The 20,000-nt window shown below is 41.1% G+C and overlaps 1 protein-coding gene and 1 long non-coding RNA gene across 3 annotated transcripts in view; both read left to right on the top strand.

Moving 5' to 3' along the window:
* Window positions 1-2,180, top strand: part of LOC138033104 (hydroxymethylglutaryl-CoA lyase, mitochondrial-like) — a 20,628-nt gene extending 18,448 nt beyond the window's left edge. The window contains exon 11 of the mRNA XM_068880864.1: window positions 268-2,180. Within this exon, the coding sequence (XP_068736965.1) occupies window positions 268-375 (108 nt within the window). The 3' untranslated portion in view covers window positions 376-2,180. The remainder of the gene's footprint in view (window positions 1-267) is intronic.
* An 11,408-nt stretch (window positions 2,181-13,588) lies between these two features.
* LOC138033108 (uncharacterized) overlaps window positions 13,589-20,000 on the top strand; it is an 18,803-nt gene continuing 12,391 nt past the window's right edge. For both annotated transcript variants that reach the window (XR_011128568.1, XR_011128569.1), the window contains exons 1-2: window positions 13,589-13,801; window positions 16,955-17,082. This is a non-coding gene — a long non-coding RNA (uncharacterized lncRNA). The remainder of the gene's footprint in view (window positions 13,802-16,954; window positions 17,083-20,000) is intronic.

Raw genomic sequence — 20,000 nt, 5'->3', positions numbered from 1 at the left:
AGTGGTTCGTTGTCAAAGCTAAAAGTCGTAAAACTGGGGATTTAACTAAGGTTAAAAAATTCTTTTACTTTTTGAAGTCAAAAGTAATCAATGACGCCAGCAAAGATTCCCTTATAGCTCGGTATTTGAGATGGTGTGATGTTATTCTGGTTTCAAAAATTTTGAAAGTAGCTAATTGTTAATTGTACTTTTTTTTTTGGTGTGTGAAATTCAAAATTGCAACCTGGTTGCAGCGTGAACCTTTACTTTCTCATTGCATTTCTTAAGGGAGTGAATCTGGACAAACTTCTGGATGCAGGCGACTTCATTTGTCGAGAACTGGGACGGAGAACTGCTTCGAAAGTTGCGCAGGCGCAGAGGAATGGACATCAGTGAATCGAAAAACCTTAAATAACAATGACCAGAGCCCGCGAGACTGAGCACCCCCAGCAAGCCATTGTTTTAACGAAAACCGCTTGTCAACAACCTGGTTCTGGTCATTTCTGTCTAAGGTCTTCCTAATGAATCAGCTACTTATTTGTGAAATGCTCCTTTTGGAGGTTGGGTCATACGCGTCTGCGCGTTCGTAGCGTGTAGGGTACTTTTATCAGGGTTCGTGCTACTCCTTGAAGTGCTTGAAAAGCCCTGGAATTTAATTTTGGATTTCAAGGGCACTTGAAAACCCCTTGAAAAAAAGGATTTGTGGGAAAGTGCTTGAAAACTGCTTTAATTTTTGCTTAGGTGAAAGTTGTAGAGATTGCATCATGCGAAGAGAAAATGAAGATCACGCTAAGTTAAAGACAAGACATCTCAAAAATTGATCAAATTGACTATTGGGGAAAGATTAATGCAAAAATTAAAATGCCTGTGCATGCACTTACATTGTAACTTGCAGGATGTGGGAAAGAATATTAGTGTAGGCTTTTTCAGCAAAGAAAACACTGAAACACGATGTATGGCATAGAAATCTCCTTACAAATATTATACTCCTTGAAAACTCAATTTATGGTTCTTGAAAACTCCTTGAATACTCCTGGAATTTTATATACCAAATCCAGCACGAACCCTGTTTTATGTACCGTCAGCTAAATTTATCAACCATTTGTTTTTATTTATAAAATTGACGGAGGAGTTCCAACAAAGCAAGGAACTGAAAGTTGTGTGTACATTATCAGCGCGCATAAGAGCATAGTGAGATTTCAAGGATGACGTCAACGATAAAGAGGAACGTCACTGGTAAATACAAATTCGCATCATTGTTATAGCTTACGGATCATTCTGTATTAACATTGGTTTAAATTGGACAGTGATTAAACTGGCGCAATGTCGAGAGAAGGCCGCACTAAGGCGGTTTTCCTTTAAGATCATAGAGTTTGAGTACCAGGCTCAAGGCGTTCGTTGGGCTTTGAATATTTTTCGGAGAGCGTGTCTTAGTATCAGTGGAGAGAGGGCGAGCTCTCCTTTTCTGACGTAAAGTAGTTTGAAATCATGTCAGTGTTTGAAATCTATAATTCTAAAGTTTTGATTTGTTTGTAAAATATTGGATGTTTTAATTCTATGGCCAATTTCTTTGGTTAAAAAAAATCGGCACACTTATGAAAATGTCTGAGGGAATGTTTCAAAATTTTTAGCAACTTTTGAGCATGATTTCTAAATCGCGATCTCTTTTTACATAAGTGGAGAAAAATTCGAGCACTGTTTGAGCACTATTTTGCGATTTTTTCATCGCCATCGGGAGAGGCCTGGTGACATTCACCTTTTCCATTTAATAAATAACTTAATAAAAAACCAAATAAATAGAGTTAACGAAGACTGGGTTAAGTATACCAGACAAAATCTGGATTTTCACGAATCAATCAGCGCTTAGGATCGGCGATTGCGCGCAAGGGATTAACGAAGAAGATCTATCGTACGTATGGTGCTCGCAAGGGATCGACAGTGTTTTTTCAGTACATGACTTTTGCTGGCTAGCGTTGCGTCACAAACTCCTTTGCATCGTAAAGGTTTTTTCAAAGCAAGAACGTAAAGCAGCTTGTGACGTCATCTCATAGCTTGACCCATGCCTCTCAATGACACTGCGCATGACAGCAAAACTTTGAAATGGGAAATAACATTCCGCAAAGTTGAAAAATGAAGGGACAGTTAATTAGAAAAAAAAAAGAAAGTCTGAGAACTGAATAAAATGATGCCCAATCGACAAAGCAGTGTTTTATTTTCTTAGCTGTCAATCTAGAGGTCCACGAGGAAATGTCTTGACCCTTTCACTCCCGAGATCTGAATGTTAATTCTCCTTACTGACTGCCATACATTACTTTTAGTGTCAGTTATGGGAATTTCATGATATATTTCGACAAAACACCCAAGTGATAAATTTCTTTATTCTAGTCACCATTCACAATGCATCGAGCTTTTGGGGAGAAAGTTGACATCAATCATTCTTGGGATTTTAAGGTTTAAGGGGCGTGATCTTGATATAACCCCAAATTCTCATGACTAGCTAACAACGAAATCCATGCTGCTAGTTAGGAGAATGAAGGTTTTGATCGTGGGAATGAAACTGTTATGAAGCGTGAGACCAACTTGTTCCTATTTTGTACCAATAGAAGGGCTTAAAAAAAGTAACGAATGGCAAGCTCATGTTTGACGACGACGTTGCTTGCAAATGCATTTCTCCAGACTCCAGCGCCGTATTCCTATTACTTACAGGATAGAGACATTTTCAGCGCGGTGGAGCGTTTGCATCCAATACATGGCTTGCACACAGATAACAATGTTGCAATGTGCAATTGCTGGTGGATGAACAAAAGCAGCATGGCGGCGATGACGTCACGTGAAAACCACCTGTACGTTTGTTTTCAGGCAGTCATAACTATGCCAAACACTTAAGTAAGAATGTGATAGGTGTCCACCCAGTTGCACAAGGCAGCATACCAAATGCACTAATCACAACCACTTTAAGGAAAAAAAAAAAGAGAGACTTGACTAGACCCTAAAGCGCACCCGAACCGTGTGTTTTCCTCGCGGGAAGAAATGAAGTGTTTCAGGTGACACGTGCAGAAAATAGCAGTGTGTCTGTTTTTTTTTTTTTGTTTTTTTATTTATTTATTTTTTTTCTGCAACGATAATGCACTTTTGACTGAGTTTTTGCAATGTCTTTAATTTAGAAATCGAGGAGAGACTGAAGGACAAATTCTCTTCTTTCCTGTACTATTGCGGGATTAGAAACGAATGCGACCGGCCTTTTTGACCAAACACATTATATTGCTAGTAAAAAATAGGCCAGGCAAGATCTTGTTCCACGTGGGGATTTTAAGGGCGTGTCCTGTTGACTGTCCAGCATAGTAAATTACAATAAATAGCTAATTAGTATTGAATTGAAACAGCTCGTAATTTTGCAAGGCGTCATGTTAAACTATTCGTTTAGAATGGAACATGTGAATTCGACTTTCTATTTTTCAAGCCGGAAAACTTTTCAAACTGTAGGTAAGCTCTAGTGTAAAAAAATGTAAAGGTAACTTTTCATCGAAATGTTCTTTTACGAATGCGAACAATTTCAAGCAATTTTTTTCTGCTCTCGTGTCATTTGCCAACAAACGAAGATTGTCCTTGTTGGATGAATTGGCAAGAAAGTAACAGAGGCGGCTCGCTACTCATAGCTGAAGCGCGTAACATGTATTCAATTTATTAATGTTTAGCCTGAGCTTCTTTAACTGCTTAAAACATCTTCAAGTGTTCGTATCCAACGCCAATGGCTTGAATGTTGCTGTTGGATTCTCCAGGTCTCGTGGCAGTTAATTTATAATTAGGCAGCTTAAGCACGCGCGGTTTTGAGAAGCGGACGGCAGCCGGAAGTGAGCTATTTTCCGTTTTAACTTGCCTTTACACGACCTCATTTACATTGCTAAGTATCTTTTCTCCATTAGACACCACTGTCCTGGTACGCGAAAGTTTTCTTCCGGTTCCCTTCCGCGTCTCAGAAAGATGCGTGCTAAAGCTCCCTATGAGTTAAGGAGATTCAAGAGGGTTTTCAGGCGAGCGCACGCGCGCATACGCCACACACGCAATGCTTATCTGCCCGCGTCAGCTCCTGAATCAATACGGGTGAGGCAGGAACCCATGACCCGGAGCCGCCAACTCCCATACTGGGCCTGGGGGGGGAAGGCAGTTCCGGTTCGGTGACCCTATGACGTCAGGCTAGTTTCTTGTAATTTCTTGTAATTGGTCATCGGCCTCCTGTGGGAGTCTCATTCGCGGGAAATTCAATCTAAAAATAAATCGGTCTGTGAAAACGCCGTGACAACAACACAATGGAGATGTAGGCTCCGGGTCATGGGTTCCTGGGTGAGGGGATATAAGTAAAGGAAATCGTATGAACGTGAGTGCATTTCGTGATTTATGGGCACGAATTAGGTAAAATTGTAGATCTATCACTTTGTGGCCTTGCCCTAGCACAGTCAAAAAATAAAGAGCCGCCAATTTTAACCAATCAGAAGAAGCCATGTCACGCGTGACTGCTTCTGTGATGTTTTTTTCAGGGACGTGACGACTGATTTCCGTGGAAACGGGCATTCTAAACATAGACTCATTTGCGACTGTGCTAAGAAGCCCACCTATTCCATAACAATACACTTATCTAATTCACTCTTGGCACAAGCAATGTTTTGAAAGCTGTCAAAATTCCCCGAGCCGTACGCGATTGAAATTTGAGAAATCCAAGACTTCACCACTGACTGTATATCACAAAAGCACGGTCGAGCAAGTTCATACGATATTTTATATATATCATATCGATACTCAACAAAATAACGCCATCGCTATCTTTCCATAGGAATTTCCGTATTGCATTGCACTTCATTGATAGTTTTCACTCACGTGACTTGACGGCCATATCGGTTCAGAAAACAATGCAAAATGTTTGCGTAGAATTTGCATAAAAGAGTTTACTTCCCCAAGGAAAGAAGGTCAGGTATTCTTGCACGCCAACATGGACGCTGTGACGTCACTTGAAAACGATCTATAACCTATTTTAATATGCATTCGTCATCGACCAATCAGAAACGCGATATTGTGTTTAGCCCGCAAGGGCTACGGGTCAATAGCCCATGAGGCGAAGCCGAATCGCCTCATGGGCTATTGACCCGTGGCCCTTGAACTAGTCGAACAGAAAAGGCAATAATAAAGTTAGCAAATGCAAGTTGAAGTGATATTTATTTGGGAATAAAACGAAAGAAAGCGTCACGCTTTTCGCTACTCGAGGACTATTACTAATAGTCCTCTAGTAGCGTATCCAATCAAAATGCAGGATTTACATTAGTCCACTAGTTGGGTGATTGAATTTCCGCGAATGAGACTCCCACAGGAGCCCGTTGACCAATTACAAGAAATTAAGCTGACGTCATAGGGTCACCGAACCGGAACTGCCTTTGTTTTTTCCGGAAAAGATAGTCTAAAAATAGATCGGTCTGTAAAAATGCCGTTACATAGGCCCAGTATGGGAGCTGTAGGCTCCGGGTCATGGGTTCCTGGCCATGATCATTTGCACTCGATGGTGTCAAACGAGGAAACCCGTCCGCACAACAGCAACAGCGGTCAGTTTCTTTGATGATAACATGATTTTCCCCTCGATATCTGCTTCTTTCTAAATTAGATTTTGTTACTGTAAATACTGAGAATAGCGTGAATAAAGAAATTAAATTGAAACGAGATAAATGCAAATAAATCCGAAAAAAAAAAGACGGCTTGATCAAGCACAACAGTATTACTGTACTCTCTTGCGTCCTCACCAGTCTACGTCTTCCCTCATGGACAGAGTTGCAAACATGACTCCTCTCCTTTGACTCAAGTCCGCTGGTCAGAATGGCACGACCATTGCGAAAGAGTGGAAGGTTCGAGCTGTTGTGAGCGAAAGCTATCTTCAGAAGGTAAGAAAGTTTGTTACTGCATTTTAAGTGAGAGATCGCTCTCTCCGAAGGTGTTGTATTGTTAAATCTTTGTTTGCCTGCCTCCTCCTTCTCGGAAATGATCATGGCTGTGTCTAGATGTCTGGCAGCCGGAAATCATTCGGGCGCAACTCTTTTAGAACGAGTAATAATCGAGTATTAATGTTCTTTTCTTGCGTTGTGTTCGTTCGGGCGCAACTCCGAGTAATAATCGAGAGTTACTGTGGTCTGCGTTGTTTTCGTTGTAAGGGGTTGTGCTTTTGTAGGACGCAAACCGTGACAAGCGCATAATATTGACGGTCAGTGTAAAGGAAGGACTGTGGACTGCGGACTGCGGACTGCGGACCCGGACTGCGGACCGGGCATAAAAGGAGGACCAGGAATAAAAGTCGGACTGCGGACCTGGTATGAAACGCGGACTGCGGACTTGGTATGAAACAAGGACTGAGTTTTAAAAAACCGAGTATGGAAGAAAACTAGCTGGGATTGTACTGGCCCAGATTGTCTAGTTGTGCTAGCGCTGGAGCACTAATTGGGGACATTGTAAACTGAAATCACCAAATGGCAGATCGGTTCCCCGAGCTGTCAGAGAACGCTTTGACATCTTTAGTTGATCAAAAAACAGTGAGAATACTAAGAAAGGAACAAAAGTTGCAGTCAAAGAAAGCGAGGGAAACGAAGAGTCACTCGTGTCGTGGACGCGAAGGAGAAGTTGGCAGAGCTATCAAGTCTCACGCATTTCGATGCAATCTCACGATCTCACGTCGACACTAGCATTTCTCACGGCACTTTTCTCGTAGGTAACTCTACCGTTTAAGCTTTCAGAAGTGCTCATGAATTCCAAATTCGTTCCTTCTCTGGCACTGAACTTTGCGGGCCAATGTTTAATTTGTTCGTGTGCTACCAATTTTCTTGTTTTTTCAGGACTTTCACCCGTTAATGTATGAATTATAGGCTGATATGTTAGCTCAGGCTGACCATAATAATATGGGCTCTCTTAGCAAGTAGCATAAAAAAAACCAAAATGTTGGACTCGACGGTGCATTTCCAGCAATCTGAGAAGTGCAAATTTCAAAGAATTTTCACCCGGAACCCCTTACAATTGTTGGCACCTCCGGCACAAGAAACACAGGACAATTGTATCTTTGGTGCAATCTCCAGCAACCATCTCACTCTTTGGAAACTGCATATGTACTGAGGAGATTTTATGCTGAAGCCAGAAAAAAGAATGGCGAGCCAAAGCATCACGTGTGAGGTTACGCTTTGAAAACTGTGAAATTCTTCAGGTTTGTCGATGCTGAGTGGGAAACTGAACGAAACGATAGCTGACGACGAATACCGTGTAACACGTGATCGCTGTGTACAATTTATACTAACTCATTAACTTCCATTAACAAATTAAGACCACTAAATCGTTTTTTGTGAGTTAAAAGATCACCAATGACTTGACTTTGACTAAGCCGTCGGTTGGACGTTGTTGATGGAAATGACTTCTTTTTCTTTTGCGTTTTAGTGTTAAGTGAAGTCAAAATCTGTTAATAATGTCAAGATCAGTTAAGGAAAGAAACTGCCGTTGTGTCAACAGGGGTACTTGGTGTATACAGAAAAGAAGCTGTCTCAACGAGGAACAAAGTCTTATGAGAGATGAACAAGTCCATACTGGAGAGAAGCCAAATGAGTGCAAACAATGTGGCAAGTGTTTTAGCGAAGCAGGGAAATTAAAGAAACATGAAAGTACCCATACTGGAGAGAAACCTCACAAATGCAAACAATGTGACAAGTGTTTTACCCAAGCAGGAAGCTTAAGGGCACATGAAAAAATACATACTGGAGAGAAGCCTTATGAATGCAAACAATGTGATAAGTGTTTTACCCAAGCAGGAAACTTTAGGACACATGAAAAAATACGTACTGGAGAGAACCCTTATCAGTGCATACAGTGTGGCAAGTGTTTTGGCCGAGCAGGAACATTGAAGACGCATGCAAGAGTGCATACTGGAGAGAAGCCTTATGAATGCAAACAATGTGGAAGTGCTTTAGCATAGCGGGTCATTTAAGGGCACATGAAAGAGTCCATACTGGAGCGAAGCCTTATAAATGCCAACATTGTGGCAAGTGTTTTAGCCAAGCAGGAGATTTAAGAAAACATGAAAGAGTACATACTGGAGAGAAGCCAAACAAGTGTTTTAGTGTATGTCAAAGTTTACGGACGCACGAAAGAGTGCGTTCCTTCGGATCGATTTGACTTAATAAGATACAGATTGGGGGTACTTCGTGAACAGGCACTTTTCTGGAAAAGAATTTCTTATCTTCTCTTCAGGATAGGACTTGCCAATTGTTTTCCCATATAAACCATGTAAATTGTCCGTTACGTTGCTATGCAGCCGAGCATTGCTGCCGGGAATTTTATGCTACCCAAGGGTCAAGAGGCCCGTTGCTTAAAAAAAGTCGTTTTTGTTGGGGAACCTTTAAAATACTATTATGGAAACACATAAAAGGGCACTGCCAACAGTTTGAACTGGTATACTCGCCCCCCGCTCCCCCCCCTCCCCCCCCTCCCAAAAAAAAAACCCTAGAAAAGGGTTAGCAAATGACGGGAAAGCAACTTCTAACGAAAGCTAACAACAAGCAAATGGAACGTTTTTTTAATTTAAAAAGGCAACACCATTATCGCCAAAGAGCTGAAACGTTCTAAAACAAAACTCATTCAAAATCCACCCAACTACTTTACGTTTACGGCTCCTCAAACGTCATATCATTTTGATAGTGTGCAAGAAGATGCTCCTCGCTGCACAACTCCTCTTGGCAAAGCCAACAGCTGTAAGTTACACCCTAGTTTGAAAATTACTATATTCCTGTCGAGTGCAGGGGTGATGGATCTCTACTTCGAGTTCACTTGCACTTGCAGAACTTTCCAGTGCTTTTTCTTGTTTCCTGACACTTGTTCTGTAGTGAAAAGACTTTCCTTTTAGCTTACATTTATAACGCTTCCCTCCAGCATGGCCTCTTTCGTGTTTCCTCAAATCTCCTGCTTGGCTAAAACACTTGCCACTCTGTTTACATCATAGACTTGGAGCTCCCTAGAATGCACATTTTCGTGTCTCCTCAAATTTGATGCTTGGCTAAAACACTTCCCACATTGTTTGCATTCATAAGGCTTCTCTCCAGTATCGTTATTTACCAGTGAACTATATGGGTGATTGTGACACCGTCGATGGTTCCCCAGAGGAATCAATGGGGAAATACTGTACTAACGACCACAGGATCACTAAGCATAGCACCTCTCTTAAGTCGTGAATGCATCTTAACCACCAAATTGTTGCATATCGAAGTGTCCCTGGAGGAAAAACTTGTTTCCAGGCAGTCACATTCTGTTTAAAGGTCAAGTGTGCACTGCCACCATATGAACTTTACTTTACGAATCTTTCTTTAGGATTATGAAATCCAAAATACGTCACAGACGTAAATGTTAACGTAAATCTCGTTGTTGTTGTTCATCAAAAGAAAAGGCAAGATTAAAAAGGATTTCAAATAAAAAAAAGATTTCTTAGGTACCAAAGGGAGTCATACACGGAAACGTCATGTGACAACATCTTAAATCTATGTCCACCAAGCTGTACTGATATGTTGCACCAACATATCAGTACAGTAGTTAGATTTTGGGTTAATGAATAAAACAGTGTGGTAAAGTGATATAAATGTTTCACCGGGGTCTCTTCGACAAGCGTGCAGAGTGATAGGCGAGAGTGACTGTGGTGTTCACAAAAAATCTGTTCTTGTGCAGTTGCATATCGAAAAGACAAGTATCAAAAAGATTTTCTTGTCACAGTAAAAAAACGTCATTTAATTTGGGTACACGGTAAGGGCAAGGATCTTTTTTCTGCTCCTTCGGTTTTTTTGGATATATTACTGAATCTGAAAGAACACCATACAAGACAAGCGAAACCATGGCTATTTTTATGACGTAATCAAAGTCATAATTGAAATACCTGATCAGTTACCCATATATCGCCTCCTTTTAGGGTTGACTATTTTTGGGTAGTTATACACTTGTGAATGTATTAAAATACCTTCACATGTCGGTGGTAGTTGTCAGCCCTGGCAAATAAATGACTATGCATGCACTTTAATTACTTCAATAGATGCTCGGGAAATATCCGAGTTCTCCCTTGCAGGAGTGAAACCTCCGAACGTCCGATTATTACGTGTAACTCGGATTCTTTACCAGTGAGTCGTTGGAGGCTAGTAGGAGATATGCCATTTATTAACCTTTTCACCTCCGTGGCGACCCCCACTGAGGAGTAAAATCGTCTATAAGTGCTTCTCTGCGGTACAGGGATGGCGTAGTGGAGATAGCACTTCCCTCCCACCAATGTGGCCTGGGTTCGATTCCTAGACTCGGAGTCATGTGTGGGCTGAGTTTGTAGGTTCTCTACTCTGCACAAAAAGGTTTTTCTTCGGGTACTCCGGTTTTCCCCTCTTCTCAAAACCAACATTTGATTTGATTTGCGTTTAATTGTTAGTTTCAATTGACAGTGTTCCAAATTAGTGCTCCAGCGCTAGATTGACTAGACACTTAATTTAAGTTCCTTTCCTTTTCTTTTTCTTGGGCGCTGAGGGAAAGGGTCTACGAACAGGCTCGCAGCGAGCGGAAACAAATTCGGCGAGCGAAGCGTGAATCCACGAGCAAAGCGAAATTCGGCGAGCGAAGCGAGTGGGACGCGGGGGAGCTACTCTGTGCACTCCCTTATCACCAGACCGCTCTCGGCTTGTCCCACTCGTCCTAGACTACATTCGGCTAACTCGCCCTAAACCCAAGCGGGAGCCTGTCCACAGGCCATCGTTTCATTTGATAATTGCCCAGCTATACTATAATTTATTCTTGTTTGAAAACATTTTTGCCTTTTTCATACAGAAAAGCTGTTTTCCTGGAGGCTTATTTACTGCTCTTTCAAACCAGCTACGCATTTCCTCTCAACAGTAAATATGTAGCTGTTGAGGAAATCGTTCTTCAATGATCGAGGTCAATTTCTACTGTGCATCAGTGTGCCGCTTGCCGTTTCACGAAAACCGCTTACCGTTTCACGAAAACCCATTACTCAATTCATCTCTATTCTTTAATGGCTTACGCGGCATCACAAGATCCCTAAGGGCTTCTTTATACGTCGGTTTCGATTTGCTTACTACTTTTGGGTATAGATTGGTAGGTCCCTTGGACTTCTTTGCCTGAAGTCTTTTTTTCCCACATTGAATTCTAATCACGATTACTGAGAAATCATTTGAAGCTTAACGCCTGGCATTTTTGGAACGCTTCTCCACGCCCATAATAGGCCATTTCCGAGTTCATGTCTACCTCCTCTTCAAGGCGAGTCTAAGTGCGAAGTTTTTGTTATGAAAATTAGGTTTCATTCATATGTAAAGTAGAACTAGTTACCATCACAAAAATTTCGCACGTAGACTCGCTTTGAAGAGGAGGCAAATATGAACTCGGAAATGGCCTATTCGTTTTGTCTCTTTGCTTTTACAAGGTATAAAACTGCCACCATGTTCCTTCCTCTGGAACATCAAGGGAGCAAACGTTCGACTCGAAAGCTGCCAGGATCCCTGCAAACGTGCCTATGTGCCTAAAAGGACAAGGCATTATTTGCGAGACAAAGGACAAAACGTTGAATCTTTTGTCCATTCAAATAACAATTGAATTGTTAAATGCAATAGCATCATAATAATTGTTATGACTTCTAACCAGTATGTACACCGTGTAAGAGACAACGGTATGAACACCTTGTAAGAGATAGCAAGTATCACTTTTCAATACAAACCAGTAACGTGATGGTAAAGTAAATAAAAATACCCTGGTGGCTTAATCGACTATCTATGTTTATTTTTGTCGTAGTGTAAGTGCACTACACACTAAATACGTCACCGGATTGTAAGAGTGTGAGAACCTTAGTTCGTGGTATCCAATCTCGACCCCAGAGCTCTTCTCTTGACTGAGCGAGAGAAGAGCTCTGGGGAACCCTGAAACAAAGTGTCTTCTCATTGGTTTTCGTGAAGAACAATCAAAAGCGTCTCTAATTGGTGCATTCATGTTAGCGCGAGGAGTGAGCAGGCGCCGTAAGGTTCCAATAGCCGGTTTTTGGCTATAAGAACCCTACGGCACATGTTCTCCTGCATAGAGTTTCCCAGAGCCTTAGGTCGATCCAAGGCTCTGATGACGAGAATGCGTGGTATCAAAAAGGCCCCATCATTCTTTTGTCTTTGTGTTAATTAGCCTAACTAGCCTCGTTCACACGTAAAATTGAAAGAATTTGGGCTGTAAAACGAGGCTAGTTACGCTAATTAACACAAGGACAAAAGAATAATTTGTTGGGGGCCATATTTGCATTCGTTCAATGGCGACTTCACGAGGGGACAAGTTCACCGAGATGCTCTCTGATGTCCAGCGCCCTCTTAATTTACCGTCGATCTCTCTTCGTGAACCGCAGGTAGACGCACTGAGAAATATTGTGGAGAAAAGAAAGGGTGTTTTAGTTGTTTTGCCCACTGGATATGGAAAATCCTTAATATTTCAGCTTTTGCCTTTCGTTTTTGACTCGTGGATGGAAGTCAGTGACTCTATTATTTTAGTTATATCGCCTTTTAACGCGTTAATGCGGGATCAGTCAATCAAGCTTGACAGTATGCAAGAAAGATCTGTAATAATTCGTAGGGGGGATTCGTCAGACTTCTCTGCATCAGAAACGGAAGAACTAAATCAGTGCAAATATGGAATCATTCATGGACACCCAGATCGGAGGCATATATTGGGAAACTTAGGAAGGTTTTGGACAGTGTTCAAATCAGGGAAAAGGTCAAAGCGGTTGTAGTTGACGAGGCACATCTCATTGAAGAATGGTAACAATTTTTGATTTATATAATTTATATTTTTTCCAAAATGAGCAGATTCCCGTCATACTGGGGTTTATCTCCAGTTAGCCAAAGTCCTTAACCCGGATGGTGCATCTGCGCAGCCTGTCTCCGAGAGTGATACGGATGTGATTAATCCATGGCAGAACATGGACGATCTCAAGCGCTTTGTGTCCGAATTATATTCCCTTCTGAAAATCCGGATGAGGGGTCCCATCAGGATTCTTGAACCTGTTCCACGAAACAATATCTTGATGCCATATCTGTAACCTTCTTTTTGGATGAGGAGTGGGATAAGTTTTGGGGATAAGGTTTGGGGCTCTGTTTCTTGGGAGTTAGAGATGGAAAGCTAGGCGGAATATTCTAGGTCGGTTAGTGAAGTTGTAACGGATAGGTGCAAGGGCGCTGATTGATATTTCACCCCATTCCTCAATTCCATTGAGCATGAATGGGAGAGTTGTTGAACAGATTACTATTGTTTTGGCACCGACATGGCCGTCTTATTACGTGAGGGCAATCAAGGAGTTTTTTGACTGAAGAGGAAACCACGAAATTTTTTATTTAACTTTCCGCCATTACGTTGGTCCAAAACAATTCCGACGACGTCCCTTACTGGTTTAAATTTATTCAGCATTAAACATTAGGAAAGAAGAACAAGTCAATCGCAGAGGTCGAGTTGGGTCTTGTCGACAGTGCCTTCCGTCATTTTGTTGGCTGTGTTCTATTTCGTGAAGCCTGGGGCGAGTTCATAAACCCGCGGGAGAATGATCCGAACAAAATGGCGGACGGATAACACGAATAGAACACAAATGGTCACACATGCCCACAAATGTGAGTCTTCTTCCAAGCACTCCGATCGGCAGCGAATAAAATGAAAATATGTGATAAGCATACCTTGTGCCTGAGCCTGAGCCTGAGCCTGAGCCTTAGTCTGTTAAATTTGCGTAGCGTAACGGTTAAGATTTCGCCGGTAACCGGTAAGTCAAATCTTTTAGTTGTTATATTTATTTTATTTTATTTATTTTTATTTCTATGTTAGGCCATCCCCTTTTTTTTCCGTTTCGTGTCGTCCGACCGACCCAAATTTTTGGCATTTTCAAAAAAAAAAACACACACAAAAAAAAAAACAAGCTAACGACGTTTTTAAGCCATTTTATGTAGCATAGGAGTTTCGGTGGTTGATCCTTTTCCCCACGCTGTCTTAATTTTGCAACAACCTTCACCAACTTTTTTCCTTATTGATTTTGGGTTCATGTCTTGTTTTTTTCCTGGCTCCACAGCTATTATGCTGGGGTACCAGGGCTACGATTCCGAGAATGCTTATGATTTTTTTTTAGCCTTTTTTTTTCAATCCGACCGACCGACCTGATATCAGGAAACGCATTCGACGCGAAACGGAGAAAAAAAAGGGGATGGCCTTATTTTGGGGTGGTCCACAGGGGTAGTCCACGGGGGTAGTCCGTGGACCGGTCTTTATGGTAGTTCGTGGACCCGGCCCAAAGGGGGGTCCATGGACGGTGTCTGACATTTGAAGACTGCAGAATGCAGACTAACCCTAAATTACAATTATTGAAAGCTAATCGTTTTAAAGCGGGTTCTTAGACTTAAATAATGTTTATCAGTGCTATTTGAAATGGATGCGGTCCATGGACCGGGGGATTATTGTTACCAGGTCAACCCACCTTGGACTTCCAAGCTGGAGGTTCCGAGATCAAGCTTTGACCTGGCACCAGTAGTTCAAAAGGTGGATAAAGGTATCCACCGGATAAATCACTATCCATTGCATAGTGCAATTGGCTATGACTTAATTTATAATCCACTGGATTGTGATTTATCTGGTGGATAGTACGTACTATTCATCGTTTGAGAAACTGGGGTGAGATGTTTAATTAAGTGAGTAATGCAACTATCAATATTAAGCCCGAGGAGGGGGTGGGGATTGGGCATGGGATGGGGATTTTGACATTTGCTTTAAAAAAAATCCCCAACCCTGGAAATTGGGGGTTGGTACATTTCGCTGACCCCCAGTCCATGGACTACCCAAATAGACTACCCTAAAAATACTATTTCGAATGAGTACTGTTGATCTATGTGTAAGCAGCATCTCAAATAGTGCTTACTTAAGCCTCAACACCCATTTTAAACAGCATTGTTCAACAGTATTTAAGTCTGAGCACCCATTTTAAAATGGTTAGCCTACATAAAGTGATCGGCCATCGCAACTATAATCGAAAGGTAACCTTTTTAAATGGGTGCTTAGACTTAAATACTGTTGAACAATGCTAAACTCTTTTTCCTAGTCCTCAATGGAAATCGCACACTCATGAATCATTCGTGTAGGATTTGTAGAAAGCCGCCATTTTCACTGATCACGCTGAAATTTAGCCTGTTTTATAGGGTAGAAATGGCCCCAGTTTCTCTGTAAATCTCGGCTTTCTAGCTTTCATGACGCCTACATGACGGACATTGCGAGTCAGGCAATTTGACTCCGAGCGGAGGTAAAAGTGCTCCCCTCCAACCAGTGTGGGTCGGGTTCGATTCCCGCATTTGGTGTCGCATATACGTACATGTACATGTGGGTTGAGTTTGTTGTTTCTCATCTCTGCCCTGAGGTTTTTCTTCACACACTCTGGTGTTCCCTGTCTTCAAAAACCAACTTACAATTGGACAATTTGAAATGACCTGAGTTGATTTGAAATGATTTAAGTACAGCATCCCCAATTGGTATCCCAATTAGTGTCCCCCATTAGTGTCCCCAATTAGTGTCCCCAATTAGTGTCCCCTATTAGTGTCCCCATTAGTGGCCTCTATTAGTGTCCCCAATTAGTGTCCCCAATTAGTGTCCCCTATTAGTGTCCCCCATTAGTGTCCCCAATTAGTGTCCCCCATTGGTGTCCCCAATTAGTGTCCCCAATTAGTGTCCCCTATTAGTGTCCCCAATTAGTGTCCCCTATTAGTGTCCACAATTAGTGCCCACAATTAGTGTCCCCAATTAGTGTTCCCTATTAGTGTCCCCAATTAGTGTCTCCATTAGTGTCCCCTGTTAGTGTCCCCAATTAGTGTCCCCTATTAGTGTCCCCAATTAGTGTCCCCAATTAGTGTCCCCAATTAGTGTCCCCTATTAGTGTCCCTAATTAGTGTCACCTATTAGTGTCCCCAATTAGTGTCCCCTTTAGTGTCCCCATTAGTGGCCTCTATTAGTGTCACCAATTAGTGTCCCCTATTAGTGTCCCCAATTAGTGTCTCCTAACTAGTATCACCAATTAGTGTCCACTGTTAGGGTCCCCCATTAGTGACCCCGATTAGTGGTGTCCATTAGTGTCCCCTATTAATGTCCCCAATTAGTGTCCCCTATTAGTGTCCCCTATTAGTATCCCCAATTAGTGTCCCCTGTTAGTGTCCTCCATTAGTGTCCCCTATTAGTGTCTCCTGTTAGTATCCCCAATTAGTGTCTTCTATTAGTATCCCCTATTAGTGTCCCCAATTAGTATCCTCAATTAATGTCCCCCATTGGTGGCCTCCATTAGTGTCTCCTTTTAGTGTCCCCCATTAGTAGCGCACGCTAGGGTGGGCCTTCGGCCAAATACCCGCCTATCATTGCTAGATTCCCGCCTGCTAAAAACTTAAGCTACATCCCTGATCCCCAATTAATGTCTTCCATTGGTGGCCTCCATTAGTGTCCCGTTTTAGTCTCCCCCATTAGTGCAGGTACGAACAGGACAGACGCATGCAATGCGCTGCTCTAAAACAGGGAAGTTTCTTGATCCAATAGCTATTGAACTGCTGAATGGTGCTGTTACACTGGACAAGGCTAATAATTTATTTGCATGTTTCATTTTATTTCACATTGTTTATTGGTATAAAAAATTACTTACAAGGTTCTATTCAATAATTAATTAGCTTATTAAGTATTTTACAGTTATTACAATTATAAGATGTGTGGGGTGGTCAAAATAGCGTACGCCTTTTGTCACCAAAGGTGGTGCAAGGTGTTTTAATGAGCTACAGTTCTTTGTACAAACCAAGCTTCTTTATTAAACTACATGTACATAATGTACTGTAGCTGTGCAAACTATTTGTTCCACTTCATTCATTATTTTCAATTTCTTGTTTTGTTCCATTTGTTCCAGGTTCACCTGCTTTTGGACATGACTGTATATAGCCTACATCTACTCTGCTCATGTTTCTTTGCAAACTTGTTCAAGTCCAAAGTTACTTGGAATATCCAATCACAGTCCAAATTAACTTCAAAACAAAGGTAATGTCAGAATCTGTTATCCTTTTATAAAAGTCACAGATCTAGTAGTTGTGGTACACTGTAAGACCATCACTAACCTATGGGCTTTGTTCTATTTGCATGGTTCATTTAATTTCACACTGTTTAATGGTGTATAAAAGTTATGAAAGTTAGTACGTATGTTCTATTGAATAATTAAAGAGCTTATTATTAAGTAAATTACAGTTTCAATAATTATAAGATGTGTGGGGTCGCCAAAGTAGCAGTCGCTTTTGAGTTGGTCACCAAAGGTGGTGCAAGCTGTTTTAATGAGCTACATTGTACAGTTCTTTGTAGAAACCACCTTTCTTAAACTAGCTGTGCAAACTATTTTTTGGACATGTATAGAGCCTACTCTGCCCATATTTTGTAAACGTCTTCAAGTCCAAACTTACTTGGAATATCCAAACACAGTCCAAATTAACTTCAAACCAAAGGTAATGTCAGAATCTGTTATCCTTCATCCTTTATAAGGGTCACAGTAGTTGTGGTAAGACCATCACTAACCTATAGGCTTTGTTATATTTGCATGGTTCATTTTATTTCACACTGTTTAATAGTGTAGGTTCTATTCAATAATTAAATAGCTTATTAAGTAAATTACTATTTTTTGGACATACATAGAGCCTACTCTGCCCATATTTTGTAAACTTCTTCAAGTCCAAACTTACTTGGAATATCCAAACACAGTCCAAAAATTATAAACTTCAAAAGAAAGGTAATGTCAGAATCTGTTATCCCTTATAAGGGTCACAGGATACGTAGTTGTGGTAAGACAATCATTTTCCATTTTTGGTAGTCTATTAAATTAGAAGTGTTTAATAGTGGGAGCCAACACTTATCGCAACGAGACTCATTCACCAGACACAAACAGGCAGTGTTTAGTCAGCCTCTTTTATTTGCTACGGCATGCTCAAAAACTATTAATTTTTTATTAATTGGTTAAGTTGTTATTGAAATCCAAAAAGAAAATTGGGGATAACCAGGCATTTTTCAAAGAAACTTTATCAACAATTTGGAAAAAACTGTAAAATACAAAGCAATGTATGGCATTCTTTTCCAAATTGAAGCTTAATAATTATTATCATTATCTCTGAAAAAAGCATGGTTATCCCCAATTTTTTTTGGATACCATGAGCACTTGCTGAGTTCTGCTTTCTTCTCATAGTTTTAAACAGCGCAAAAAAAAAATCCCTGTATTAAGTAGCAACATCCATAGGAAACCCTTGAGTATCTCGAAATGCGCAATAAGAATTATAGTAGGCGTGGTCCTTAAGAGTTGCTAACAACTTGAACGCAGATAAGAGGCAAACTACATGAATTTGCGAGGGGCTTGAGAACAAATATCTAACAACAATTGGATCCAAGATTTTAAATTAGCCAAGTCCAGACCCCTGATCAGTCTTTTTGGTTTTGAAGAAACACAAGGTGATTTGATAGACTTCACAGGTCATTACTGGCATGTCAGTAGACACTCAACCTGTTCCGTGGCATTAGGAACCTCAAGCTTATTTCCTGGAATGGCTGTTATGTGAACGGTTTCATCTAAGTGTGTTTCTGTCCATTTTCACAATGTAGGGTCTTGGTGTTTCTGCTGCACCTGTGACTGTTGCCAATTGGTAACTGCTTCTGCGTTGTCCTCTACTTTGACGTACGGTACTGTATGTGGGGGTGCCAGCTTGAAGTGGCTTCAGTGGGGTAGTTCTGACTGTTGCTGTTTAAAGACAACTCTTAATGTAGCCTTACTCTCTTGTTCTCTTTGACCCAAATTCTTGATATCAGTCCAGCCAAGAACTAAATTCGTGTGAAAGGTTGGTTTTTCTGTCCCATCAAAAACTGCTGATGAGTATCCACATTCTCGTGGAGTGGATCCCCTTGGTCGGATCTTTCTCTTTTGTTTAGTTAGTGACTTTGACTCATTTCTTAGCTTCCCCATTTAACTGTTTTAAACAGGAACTACACATACTTGATTGTTTGAATCCCCAGTCCTTTGGAAATTGGGTAAATTCTGCTGCTCAGGCATATTCATGTGGACCATTGTTGCTTCTGACTTCATCTGGGATTCCATGTCGAGGAAAGACCGCTTCAAGTGCCCTACATGTACATACGGGTGTACAATGTAACCTCTAAAGCTTTGGTCATCTTCCAAAGCGCTTCTGCCTACACATAGAAAGAGAAATAATCCACCAACATTGAATAAGTGATGAGATCGAGTTGGAACGAATCAGTTGCAATCACTTGCCATGGGCACTCAGGGAATGGAGTTAGAATCACTTGTTCCGGTGTTTTCACTCAGGAACTGTTTGTAATTAGCACAAATTTTCCACCATGTCTTGAACTTGATGACTTAAACCCAGCCACCAAACTGAATTTCTACATTAATTTACATGTAGTTATCCCATGATGTCCTTCATGTACTTTGTTCAGAGCCTCTAGTCTCATGGCTGAGGGTATAACGATTCTTGACAACTCTTAGCTCACCTCTCTCTGACCAATACGGTTTCACTGCGTTAGTTAGACACATCAGCAGAGATCTTTGTTTCTCTGTTAGGGTCATTGTAACAAAGCTAAGACTGGTGCTCAATTTTAAAATAAATAACTAATGATATTAAACGAGACTTGATTTCTCTTGTGGTGTTTCCTGACCCACTGTCTTGGTTCTCTTTTTGCATTACACCACAAAGAAGCTTTGTGCTGTCGGCCAAAACTGTTCTGCAATATTCAGTGGAGGGAAGGTGCCAATTGAGAGCAATATAGATAGTAAAGCTTTCTTTCACAAGAAGGATTACTTTGATGCTTCAGGTTGAAATCTTACGTAAATCTTTGTTATTCCCCAGAATTTATCACTTAAAATTTAATGTAATAATGGATAAATACACCCCCTGTAATGGGCTGGTTCA

The sequence above is a fragment of the Montipora capricornis genome, chromosome 14, assembly GCF_036669925.1.
Source record: "Montipora capricornis isolate CH-2021 chromosome 14, ASM3666992v2, whole genome shotgun sequence".
Taxonomy (NCBI): domain Eukaryota; kingdom Metazoa; phylum Cnidaria; class Anthozoa; order Scleractinia; family Acroporidae; genus Montipora; species Montipora capricornis.
The sequence above is the reverse complement of the archived record's forward strand: the minus strand, read 5'-3'. Positions and strand labels throughout refer to the sequence as shown.